At 31.1% G+C, this 13,545-nt stretch overlaps 1 protein-coding gene across 9 annotated transcripts in view; it reads right to left on the bottom strand.

The window, feature by feature from the left end:
* The window catches only part of LOC111512194 (receptor-type guanylate cyclase Gyc76C), a 343,637-nt gene that overhangs the window by 21,946 nt on the left and 308,146 nt on the right, over window positions 1-13,545 (bottom strand). For all 9 annotated transcript variants that reach the window (XM_074170390.1, XM_074170389.1, XM_074170393.1 and 6 more), the window contains 5 exons: window positions 11,293-11,488; window positions 8,679-8,819; window positions 7,772-7,994; window positions 5,605-5,749; window positions 5,150-5,542 (listed from right to left, as the gene is read on the bottom strand). In XM_074170390.1, the coding sequence (XP_074026491.1) occupies window positions 5,150-5,542; window positions 5,605-5,749; window positions 7,772-7,994; window positions 8,679-8,819; window positions 11,293-11,488 (1,098 nt within the window). The remainder of the gene's footprint in view (window positions 1-5,149; window positions 5,543-5,604; window positions 5,750-7,771; window positions 7,995-8,678; window positions 8,820-11,292; window positions 11,489-13,545) is intronic.

Below are 13,545 nucleotides of genomic sequence, written 5' to 3'. Positions count from 1 at the left end.
ATATTTTCGAGGAATGGTTTGAAAACACATTGACCCCAAATTTGGTTACGAATAGTGTAATAATTCTTGACAACGCTTCCTATCATTCGCGACAGCTCATCAAAGGATATATATATATATATATATATATATATATATATATATATATATATATATATATATATATATATATAATTAGATAATATCTATATATATATCAAAGGATATATATATATATATATATATATATATATAATTAGATAATATCTTGAGGTTGCAGTCAAGGTCAAGGATGAAAACTCTTTGCTAGTTTGTCAAGCTTTCGGAAATGTTTATTTCCTTCTTCAGGACAACTGAAAAGATGATTGTAAAAATGTATGTATAAAACGTTACAGATATAACTTACTCATCCAGTATGTAACTGAGTGATTGATTGTAAAACAAATTATTATTTTTATGTCATCAACATAATAGACCCGGCCACGCGTTGCTGCGGCTAAGGTTTTTGTTATATTACATTGTAGTAAACTATTTAAGAGGAACGGTAGGAGAACATCAGTCACGGGGACCACCATGCTTTTTCACATAGATGCCATTTGTAAAAAAATATGGCGACCTCCATGACATATTTTCTATCACCGTAACCCCTTAGTACAATGAAATTATTATTTACGATCGAAGACCGAAACGTTAAAGCTGGCATTGAAATCCACTGGATTGGGATTTGAAGGGGAAGGACTTTACGATTAATTAAAATTATCGTACAGTTGATATTAAGCAAAATCAATACAAAATAATTAATTTTGAAATTTATTATTATTTTTATTCAATTTTGTAACAAATGAGTATATTACAAAGTTGTTAGTAAATAACATTGGAGAACAGGGGAGGCTAAAGTCATCAAGACGATATACACACAGAAAAGCCCGCCGGAGGCCCGAAAATGTTTATGTTGTTGCACGCTTTGCTTAATACTAAATTTAGGGTATGGGCATGACAATGCATAAAAAGTGCATGAGGAGCTATGGACTTTATTTTAGTTTGTAAGCCATTTAAATGGCCGGCCATGACCGCAGCTCCATCATAGGTTTGCGCAATTAACTTTTGCCTAAAATTATAGGTGTCACACGTACACATTAAAAAATTAAATAAATCGTCAGCTGTGCGCCCAGATGAAACATCATGAAAACCCATAAAACGTTCTACCACATTACCATCTTTGACATATCTAAAAACGATCGAAAGTTGTGAAGTACAGGTAACATCGGTAGTTTCTTCAATTTCCGATGCAAAAAAAGAAACACTTTCAATCTCCTTGCTTATATTTTCCTCAATAATATATGCCACACTGTCTATAAGCTCATTTTGGATGGTTTTTGAGGTGCCCGAAAAAACGCTACCGTTTAAAAAAGTGCCAAATTGTGAATCATATTTGCCCCACCACATTAAAAGTTTCTTGTAATTGCCGCGATTAATCGAATTTTCGGTCTCATCAGATTTTAAACAGATCGTGTCCGCGAAAAGCTAATTCTTGCTGGGAACTCATATAAATCGTAATATCGATATGTCTTTTTAAATTCGACCGATTTTCCCTAACCTGATTATTAAAAGAAATTATGGCCTCTTTTTGAGCTGTATCTAAAGCTGTTGCTATATTTTGTTTGCTTAACAATTTTAATTTACAAGACGAAAATATATGCTCCTTAAATTTAAAATGTCTTTCTGTAGAACGAAGAAATTTTTTTAAATCGGAGTATCCTATTTTAGACCATGTTTGGTAATAGATTTGTACGGAAAATAAAACACAGGGCCAACAAAAAAGTTTTTCTCGTTTAATGGAGCCGTTCAACCAATCGCATTTATCGTACCAACTAATATTAAATTCTCGATTTTGTCAATTATCTGACGTTCCAATTGAAATCAAATTTGGTTGAGGCCTTCCCAGAGTTTTAATAAAGTAAAATTCATTTTCATAAGATAAAGACTTAAAATTATTTGTCCGCAACCAATCGATTATATCGTCAGATTTTTTAATTTCGTCCAACTTATCCATAATAAATGAAAAAAAACTTACCGAAAAGTGAAAACCTGAAAACACCTTGAAATTGAAAGAAAACACTTTAAAAACACATTAAAAATATTACCAAAAAGCACTGCTATAATATAATACTGCCTGTTTTATACACAAATAAAAAAATATTACCATGAAACACTAAAACACGATTTACCGAAATAGTTTTCAGTCCCGTCCGTCACGTCATCCCGTCCGAGTAATTAAATAAAAAACAAACGCAGTCGTACACTAACGGAGGCCAACTGAAGACTAGCCTCCTCTAACGCTATAATTTCTGCAACTGAAATAACAAATCGGGACGTATGACGCTGGTTGGATCGGTCTCATGGAGCCTGTGTTTTTTAAAGCGGTCGGAGGCTTGGTTTCCTTGCAGCGTATGGCATTTATTATTTCAGGTTGATGGTTTATTCGTTCATGGGCGGTGCGTTTGAGTTTTGTTGATTCAGAATACAGTGTGGTACTTACTACGTAATGAGTGATAGTGTTTTTTCGGGCATATTATGAATTTATATTTAAAATTAATGGTAAAGTAATGATACCCAAGCATTTTCAGAAAAAAATAATCATAATAATTTGTCAATTTCTTTTAATTTATTGCGATGAATAGCCTCAAATTTTATGGGGAGGCCAAGCCTCCCTTGACTCCTTTGACGAGCCGCCGCTGTGAATGATGTAGGTAGGGCAGATAGTCTTAAATCTTTAACAATAATATTTATTATTTTGAATTATAAATACTTTTAATTTCTATTGCAGCATATAGTTGCCCATAAGATAAACATGGATTTTCCAAATCTAAACCACAAATGGACATTGTTTGGCCTTGAGACTTATTTATGGATATGGCAAAAGCTAAACGAATTGAAAACTGTAGCCTTCTGAAGGGTATGGTAGAATCTGACGGTATCATTGGAATACGTGGCAACAGGACCACTTTTCCTTTAAACTTCCCAGTTAAAATGGTTGCTTCAAGAATATTTCCGGTGATCTTTTTGATGACCAAATGCGTAACGTTGAATAATTGAGGTGGATTCAAATTACGTAGGAGAATAATAGGGAACCATTCTTTAATCGAAAATTATGTGGTGGCATTACAGGTATATCTAGTGAATTTAAAAATTTAATTGGAAAATTTACATTTTCATTTTCATCAACAACAGTATCGATTGATTTAAAAGACATCAGAACGCCTGGTAACAACTGTTGTATCTGGAGGTTAATTTCGTCAAAATCAACATTTTTGGCTGCTAAAATCGCCCGATGACTGAGCCAGTTATGATTCAAGTAATTATTCTGTATATCCGGAAAAATACCCTGAATCAATTCATTTTTTTCCTGAAGAACAGTGCAGAAATTGTTTGGCAATTTAATGCATTGCGTATTTGGTTGCAATTCTATTTCACCGTTCCCATTATCTAGTAATTGTTAAAAACTAAAAACAATTGAATTTCACGATATTTCGTTTAATACAAAATAAATTTAATTTATACTTTAGCTTCAACAACACGAGGTGGTTATGCTATTGAATTGTAGCTTGTATGACACGTTTGTAGGTTTAACGTAGCAGCGCCATCTATTGATTACTTAACTCAATCCAGTCAATAGATATCGCCATCTGTTGAAATCGTTTGGAGATAATTGTGACAGATAATTGTGAATGTGAAATAACAGACAAATAATTTGCAATAAAATAATATCGCGACTATAAATTAAGATGTAAGCTATCCTATCTTTCAAATTAGATCAAACTGCACACAGTGATTCTTATATAATCAGAAATGATTATTGAATAACGAAATAAGTTAGCTCGTTAACTGTATTATTAAAGGGGAGCTGTTGGAAGGTGGGTTGCACTGTATCATTTACTTGAACTATACTATAATATTGCTATACTTACATTTTTTCTACATAAAACTCGATATATTATTGGGTGGGGTGTATGTAGTAACCAGAAAAAATTAATAAAGGTTCAATCACAATCTTCAGAGTGAAAGGCAATACATTGAAAGGGAAATATTTTTTAGGAGAGATTAGTTTTCACGAAAAATGTTATATTTTTAGTTTTCTACTTCTCTATCTTTATACACAAAATGTAGGAAACTCCCAAAAAAATCAATAAAGCTCAAAATGAAATTTTTACAAAGTTGTGAATCATCCATAGAAGTTTGTTTCAGAAAAAAACTAAAAGAAGCACATTTTAAATAACTACCTGAACTTGAACATTGAATTACATGAAGGATGTTTCCCACATTTTTTTGTATAGAGACGGAGATGTAGAACGGTAAAAAGCCACCAGTAACTGATGAAGCTACTGTGTAGAGGTACGTGTTTTGAATAAAATTTATTGCGAAAATTCTATAGTTAGTATCATGGATAATGTTCATCAAGTAACGGGTCAGACTATTCATAATTGAAAAAGCTTCTATCCTGAAAATCAATATTTTGCTCCTTCAGCTGTCAAAAAAATCTGCCACCTTGTTTTCCTAATCGTTCACTCCTACTATCACAAAATAGTATTTACCACCAAATATTGTAGCTTTCGATGCAAAATTGAGCAATTATTCATTTTTAACCTTATTTGCAATGATGTTCTAAAATGCTTGCAACAGATTTTATCAAAGGGTTAGAGTTATTTGAATTAGACTTTTATACAATATGTACTTTCGAAATATATATATATATATATATATATATATATATATATATATATATATATATATATATATATATATATATAATCTAGCAATGCAGTCAAGCTGCTGAAAAATAATCCCATGAAAATCAAAAAATGAATAGATAAGTACTCTTTGATCATTCCCATATTGATTTCAATTTAAGAGCCACCGGTATACAGCTGTTTCAGCCTATTGGGCATCATCAGTACCGGGCAGGCGGTCCTCGATTGAAGACAAAATGAGAAAAAACCAAGAAAGTACTTGATAAAAATAGCTGCATAAACGCAAAGAGTACATATCTATTCATTTATATATATATATATATATATATATATATATATATATATATATATATATATATATATATGCACTATTCAATGAATAAGTGCCAACAGTGGGCAAATTGATGAAATTAAAAACAAACCTCTTGGTACACTTGAATGTCTTCTACTATGTATTCCCCCAAAACCACCACAAACAGATGGTTGTCTCGATTCGGAATTCAACTTAGGGCTCCTTCCAGGAAAAGAAAATAAGTGGGGAAGTTTTGCCAGATCTACTTCTCTACTCTGTACTGCATGTTCTGTTGCCCCTGTTAGCCAGTAAGTTCTTACATTCCCTTTGCCCTTCATGGAAACAATACCTCTTTCTTCTATAATATAGCCACCTAGTTTATCTAGTGCATCCTTGCATTGAGCACTGATGTGAATTTTAAGGGGTTCCCCATTGTTTTCCATTCTGGAAGCTGTATTGACAGTGTCTCCAAAAAGACAATAACGTGGCATTGTTAGGCCTACCACTCCCGCTACTACAGGACCTGAGTGAAATGGAGAAACTGATTTAAAAAATTGACCTATTGAATAAATGATAATTCTCAACCTGTGTGGATTCCTATTCTCAATTTCAATGAATCATTTGGTCTATGAGCTATTGAATAGTTTTTCACAGCACATAATAAGTCTAAGGCCATAGAAGCGATTTCTCCAGCGTGCTTATCACCATTTCTAATTGGTAATCCTGATACCTGGAACGAACAGACTGATTTTTGATAAAATATTTTTATTGTAAAAAGTAGAACCTGAGCTTTCAATAATTTGATGTGTAGCAGCAGAAACCTAAGAACTAGAAAATGATACAGTAGGATATAATAAATCAAAACTGTGTATTTTGTTGAATACACATTTGCACAGAAACAAATTTGAAAAAATAGGCTTACTCACAGAATACTACTCCTCGGGAAAAAATATCATATTTATAAAATACCTTGTTCTAGTAATAAAAGTTATAATGGTGAAACTACATGACTATCAACAGTACGTGAGAATAAAAATCGAGTTTATATCAGAAATAGACAGAATCAAAATTACCAGAACACATTTTGAAATCAGACAGTGAACATCAAGTTGAACCGAATAAGATGAAAATGATTGTCAACCACTTCAAGAGTAATAATAATTTTCGCCTCCGAAACTTTAAGGTGAATTGTATAATTTCTTAGTTCTTTTTTTTAATAGACAAAATTGATAAGCACAAGTTACTAATGTATAGAACATCTTTCTTTAGGAAAAATACTTTGGATTATACAGTAACTTATAAAGGTGAACTTAAAAGTTGTCCCTTTCTACATCTGTATAAAGTTCTCCCCCATTACAATTTTTGTATTTTTTCAGATTGTGGAGGGTGAAAAAACCCAAAAAAGGTGGATAAAAAATCATAGATCTTATCTTTACAAAATTATCATGTACTATTTCTCTAAAAACTGAATTTTTATAAAAAAAACGTTATGTTTCAGTTTTCTTAGATCCAAATTATACAAATCTCTCATGTTTCATCATTATGGAATCATTAAATCACTAAGTGGTAGTTCAGTTAAGAGTGTGCATATAAAAAAATCAATATATTCATTAATACATATGTTAGGAATCGCACGTTGAAATTCAAGACCTTGTTAAACCTTATGTCATTGTCATTTTCATTCGTAAACAACCGTCAGCTGGTTAACGGAAAAATATATTTCAAAATATACACTTTCATACTAAACTTTCCACTTAAAAAGAACAAAATGAAGGCTTGTAGGTTATGGACAATTGGAACTTATTGTACTAAACGTTTTGTCTGTCGCCGCGGCAGACATCCTGAGTAGTACGCGCGTTGACTGAAAGGACAAAGCTATTATCTCAAAGTCTCAGCAACAAGTCGTTGCTGAGACTTCAGTAGACCACGACCTACTAGCCCAGATTTTGTTCTCTTCAATCGTGAATCCCGTCATCAAAGCCTTTGTACTTATATTTCCTCCATTTATTTGTTAAATTTTTGAACTTGAAGAAAGATTTTAGCCTGCCCTCCACCTAGGCGACAGTTCTGAGTAAATAGTTCACCGTAAATTCCTTTGCATGGACTACACAGATAAGAAGGGTATATAACCTTCCTAGTTCTTAGATTTTTGTGTAATCTATAAGGAAAAATAAATCTAATAAGATTTTTTATAAACATACCAGAACTGTGAAATCATTTTGCTAAGTAGAAAATGATTATAAATTAACAATGATGATTTGCCTATGATGACGACTTGGTCAGTGACACATACATCAAGAATTGGGTTTTCAGAGTTCTGACTCGTGTGAAAAGTAATTTTGTTTTAAAATATGCTATAAAGTTTTCATTATTCATAATTATGTTATAAGATCTGAATAGTTTATCTATAGCAAATCTTGGACAGAAGTTTTCATTATGTATAATTATGTTATAAGATCTGAATAGTTTATGTTTAGCAAATCTTGGACAGAAATCTCACTATTATGAGCAAAAATGGTGTTTATTTATTAATATTGTATTTTCATGATGTTACTTATAATTTCAGAAAACCGCCCTCTTGTTAGGAAATTTGTAAAAAACTTGTAATAGTAATTCTTCAAAAAACATTCAGGAAATTGTTGACGGAATTGTCAAATGCAAAATTACAATCTTGTCATATTTTATAAGTGTGCTTATTCGATATTTACAACTATCTCTAGCCGGTGTTTTCAGAAAATACCTATTTGCTTACCACCATGTATGCATCTCCAATTGTTTCAACTTTGTATACATTGTAACCCTTTATAATGCCATCGAATACTGTATAGAGATCATTTAGAAAATTAACTACTTGTAATGGAGTACTTTCTGCAGACATCGCAGTAAAACCTACAATGTCACTGAAATATATGGTTACTAAGTCAAATGATTCTGGTTCAACACCAAGGCCCAGGGTTAACCTCTCCGCAACAGGTCTGAAAATGAAAATAAAATCTATTTTTCGGTTTCAAATGAATGTGCTTGTGACTTGTGTAGAGTACAATCAAGTGTGAAATATAGTTTCAAAATATTATTAATATACTTGTTGTGATTCAATGAAGACTCTCACTAATCTGTCATTCATCAGCCTGGCACTCCAATGAACTCTGTTTTCGACAAGTGTTATGATGACATTGAAATCAAGATACTGAGTTACTGAAAAAACAACGCAAACAAAGTACTACGATCGTGATTTACTTACGAAAATGTTAAAAAACAATTTTTGAATACTCCTTGATTTAAATTCAGATCACACTATTCAAACTTAAAATGATACCTATTAGTTGTGATGCACTGTTTGGAACCTTTGGTGGAGTAATGAATATTACTGGAGTTTTATCCCAACACCAAACCGTTATTTTAACACCTCGACACGTGTTTGTATCACCAAGTGATCATCTTCAAGAGGAAGATTAAACTGAAGATGATCACTTGGTGATCGAAACACGTGTCTATTTGTAAAATAACGGTTTGGTGTTGGGATAAAACTTCAGTAATATTCAATGCCTATTAGAATTAAGAAAATATATTTTGTGCACTTCATTTATTTAATTTTTTCACTAAAGCCAGTCTGATATCTTCTGGATTAGTGAGAGTACACTATATAAGGGTAAACTCACTTTGGCAACATTCTATGTAACAAATCTTCTGTTTTCATTTTTTCTTCATATAGCAACCTGGTTCTTTCATTGACGAGTTCTTCTAAATGATTAGCATAGGTAACCATCATATCCATCATTTGGTCCATAATATTCTTATTTCTGAAAATGAAAAACTCTTACCATTTCTCAATTTAGAACATATACAAATCTATTTAGATATATATTTATATAACTTTATATCTCAATTGTAATAGGTTGATTGGTAAACACTAGGAATTGTCTATATTGGTTATTTGTCTTGTGTCCTGGGTAGTCAACGTTATAACTTCCTGATCCACCTAGGGACCATCATGACTATTCACAGTCCGTCAGCCATGTAACATTGCAGAATCATTCCAGCTTCAACTAGATAAATTCTCTCGAGAAAAATATCTGGTTGAGGTTGGGATCGAACTCACGACCAAAAGGTCGTGAGTAGAGCGCACTACCGCTGCGCCAATTCACCGCTACTAGCAATTATTATCATTATAAATAAGTACATTGTTCTAATCAGAACAATATATTTCCATCGCAAAATAGGCCCCGAAATGAAAGCGTCATACTTTCATTTAATGACAAATGAAATGCCTACTACATTCTAAGACGACTGTCTCAAAAATTAAGTAAAATATTCTTGAATATCAAAAGTTTGAAGTTTATGTGTTGGAATTCGCCAATATTTGATGAAAATCCATGATAATGTTGTAGTTTTGTAAATTATCCAGTTGAAATCATAAAATAGTGTTACTAAAGAAAAGTTCAAAAGACTACCATATCGTTCTTTTCAAAGTTACTGTTCATTTGAATGAATAATCATCTTTATGCTATAAAAATAACATTTTTTTATCGACCTTTTTTGGGTAATTGTTACCTTCCACAATCTGAAAAAATATAAAAACTATAATGGAGAACTGTATACAAGTGTAGAAGGGCAAACTTTTTAGTTTACCCCGATAAGTTACTGCGTAAAAATAAAAGTATTTTTCACAAAGAAAAATCTTCTATTTATCAATTACTTGTCGTATTTAACAATTTTGCCTATCAAAAAAATTATTAAGAAATAATACGCATCTTTTACGTTTCGGAGGCCAAAATCTGCCTCCGTCTTCAGAAATGGATAAAAAATTCGAATATATTCGCAGTTATTCCTTTTTTGATAGCTTATTTCTTTACTTCTTCGACAGATGTCAAAGAAGTTTTGAAATATAAAATTATGTCAATGTTGTTGATTGACAACTGAAACATTCGATGTAATACAAGGTACTCTCCGATATCAGTTTGTTGCCATTTCCCACTATCCAAAGTTTTCTTCAAGATGGGTAGCCAAGTACGGTCTATTTCTAAGGAGCTATTCGAGATACAATTCTCTCCAGACATGAGAATATACGCTGATTCTTTTAGCTTAGAATGAGGCTCATTGGTAATCTTTCTTGTCCTATTCCATTCCACCCGATGTTCACCGTCTGATTTTAATATGTGTTCTGATAATTTTGATACTGTCAATTGTCTATTTTTTATATAATCTCGATGTTCATTCTCATGCACTTTCAATGGTCTTGAGGTTTCACCAATGTAACTTTTACCACAAGAACAAGGTATTTTATAAATACAATTTTTTGATTTTTCTTCAGTGTTGTTGTGTTGTCTGGAGAGAATTGTATCTCGAATAGCTCCTTCGAAATAGACCGTACTTGGCTACCCATCTTGAAGAAAACTTTGGATAGTGGCGAAATGGCAACAAACTGATATCGAAGAGTACCTTGTATTACATCGAATGTTTCAGTTGTCAATCAACAACATTGACATAATTTCATATTTCAAAACTTCTTTGACATCTGTCGAAGAAGTAAAGAAATAAGCTATCAAAAAAGGAATAACTGCGAATATATTCGAATTTTTTATCCATTTCTGAAGACGGAGGCAGATTTTGGCCTCCGAAACGTAAAAGATAAGTATTATTTCTTAATAATTTTTTTGATAGGCAAAATTGTTAAATACGACAAGTTACTGATAAATAGAAGATTTTTCTTTGTGAAAAATACTTTGATTTTTACGCTGTAACTTATCGGGGTAAACTAAAAAGTTTGCCCTTCTACACTTGTATACAGTTCTCCATTATAATTTTTATATTTTTTCAGATTGTGGAAGGTAACAATTACCCAAAAAAGGTCGATAAAAAACTGATTTTTTCCTCCACAAAAAATGACTTTCGTTGAATAAAAATAACATGTATTGTTCCATATCATCTCTCAACCCTAGAATTATGTGAAATATAAAAAGTATTTGTATTGCGCAGAGAAAGTTGTGAATAATTTACAATAGTTACATTGAAACCTACTCACTTCACGACATTACGACTGTCAGTATCCATAAGTTTTTTTTTAGTCAATATTAAAATATCGAAGAAAAATTCCATAAATAGAATGAATTGTATACGAGGTAGATCACAAAGTTCTGAAGACATGCACTCATAAATTATAAGTGGAATTTTTCTTGATAAGATAGAAGTTGTCAAACATTTTACACAAACGAATATTCTTGAAATATAGCGCTCAATATATGAAACTGAATAATATACATCATCTTAACTTACTTTCCATCTTTCATCCTCTTCAATCTGGTTCTTATAACAGAGAAGTCGGGTCTGTTGTCAGGATTTTCTGACCAACAATCTTTGATACATTGTAAAATGTACTCATCACAGCCTAATTCGGAATCATTTAGAATTTCTAAGTCCGGTCTGAAGGGTTCCTCATCGAAAGGCTCCTTTTTGATAAGCTCAATTATTTCTGGAATTATAATTGAATTATTATTGATCAATAATATATATCAATATATATATATATATATATATATATATATATATATATATATATATATATATATATATATATATATATATATATATATATATATATATATATATATATATATATATATATATATATATATATATATATATATATATATATAGAATAGTAGTTTTTCGGGGATTCGGTCTGATTAGAATAAATATTTATATATCTGCCTGAATTAGTGGGTTTAGTAAAATAATCTAAAATAACAGAGTTATCATCTTTCCTGATTAAAAGAGTATCTAAAAAAGGTACTGTTTTTTTTTTTTTCTATGGTAAATTTTTTATCAGGAAAGATGATAACTCTGTTATTTTAGATTATTTTACTAAACCCACTAATTCAGGCAGATATATAAATTATTTATCCTGCCATCCACAAAAAATGAAAATTAATTTAGTTCTAGGTTTAAAAAATCGAATAGAAAAAATTTCTCATCCTACATTGGTAGAAAAAAATTTAAAACAATTATTCAATATTTTATTAACTAATTCTTATCCTCCAAAATTTTTAAATAAATTGTTATATAATACTCCATCTAATATCATCAACATCAGAGAGAACAATAAAGCTGAAAATCCAAATTTCAAATACTTTTCCATTCCTTATGTCCCTGAATTGTCCAGCAAAATCATAAACGTATTCAAACAAGAACAGAATATAAAAATTTCACAAAGGAAAGTTAAACCCATAACTAAACTACATTCAAAATTGAAAGATGAAGATCCGTTATTTGAAAAGTCACATGTAGTTTACGAAATTCCCTGCAACAATTGTGATAAGATATACAGTGTGACCCATTTAAAATGGAACCACCCCTGTAGAATGTGCATTTTTCAATCAATCTCAATTTTTTTTTATTGAAATATTAAGCATGAAAAACTGTATCTTAACACTAACTTTCACAATTTTAGTTTCATTTCCAAGGCACTCTATGGTTTTTTTTGTTTGTCAAAAACGGCAAAAGTTTATTAGGCAATTTTTGTTTTCAAATTTGACTACACCACTGGATTCGTAGTCGTTATAAATCAAAACTGTCAAATTTTCATTAAAAAATATTTATTAACAACGAAGTTACAACAACTTCAATTTTGGAAACAAAGTATTTGTTTGTAATTTTTATTCAGATTATAAACATATTTGAGATCTGACAACACTGTCATCTCCAAGTAGAACACCAGTGAATTTGTACAGTGAAAATCCGAAGTCAACAGCTCAATGCGTTCTACAGTTATAACTCCTGAAAATATGGTAATGTGAGAGATTTGTGGTGCATGCGTTTTGTAATAAAAATCTGACTACGCCACTGGATTTGTGGATAATATTCCCTTAAAATCATTCATTTGAGTGTAGGTTACGAGAAGTGTATTCTAGAATAACAGAAAATTAAAAATTCATTTTCAAGTTATGCAGTACTTAGTACATTCTTCCGCAAAGCCGCTAAAATCAAATTGATTTAAAGCATGGAAATCATTTATTCAATAATAAAACAGAGAGCAGGACAAAAATTGTTCCCTGTAAATTCTTCATAACTCAGCTAAAACAATCTTTTAGAGGAGATATCAATAATTTGAGGAAGCTGAACTCATTATGCAAAGGTTTTATAATAAATCAACAGTAGGCTGTGATTTTGACAGTTAATCATAAATAAAATAATAGTTGTTAGTTACGTGCATTTAATAATGGCTTTGCAATTATCATTAGAAGAAAGAATTGAAATTGTGAGAATTTCTGGGACAATTATCATAGTGAAAGAGAAGCAGCTAGGATATTTAATCACAGACATCCAAATCGACTTCCCATTGACAGAAGCACCGTCAGTAAAATTAACAAAACATTTAAAGAAACCGGTGAAGTCAGCAAACATATTTTAAAAAATAATCACCGAAGAAGAAATTTAAACGAAGGTGCTCTTTTAGATTATTTTAGAAATCACCCAAACAGAAGTTTACGAGTCGCCAGTTTGGATTTAAACTTACCGAGAGAGACTATT

This window comes from Leptinotarsa decemlineata, unplaced genomic scaffold, assembly GCF_025532065.1.
Source record: "Leptinotarsa decemlineata unplaced genomic scaffold, Ldec_3_MD MMD2_P_RNA_scaffold_9, whole genome shotgun sequence".
NCBI lineage: Eukaryota > Metazoa > Arthropoda > Insecta > Coleoptera > Chrysomelidae > Leptinotarsa > Leptinotarsa decemlineata.
Note: the sequence above shows the minus strand (reverse complement) of the source record. Positions and strands in the feature narration are given on the sequence as shown.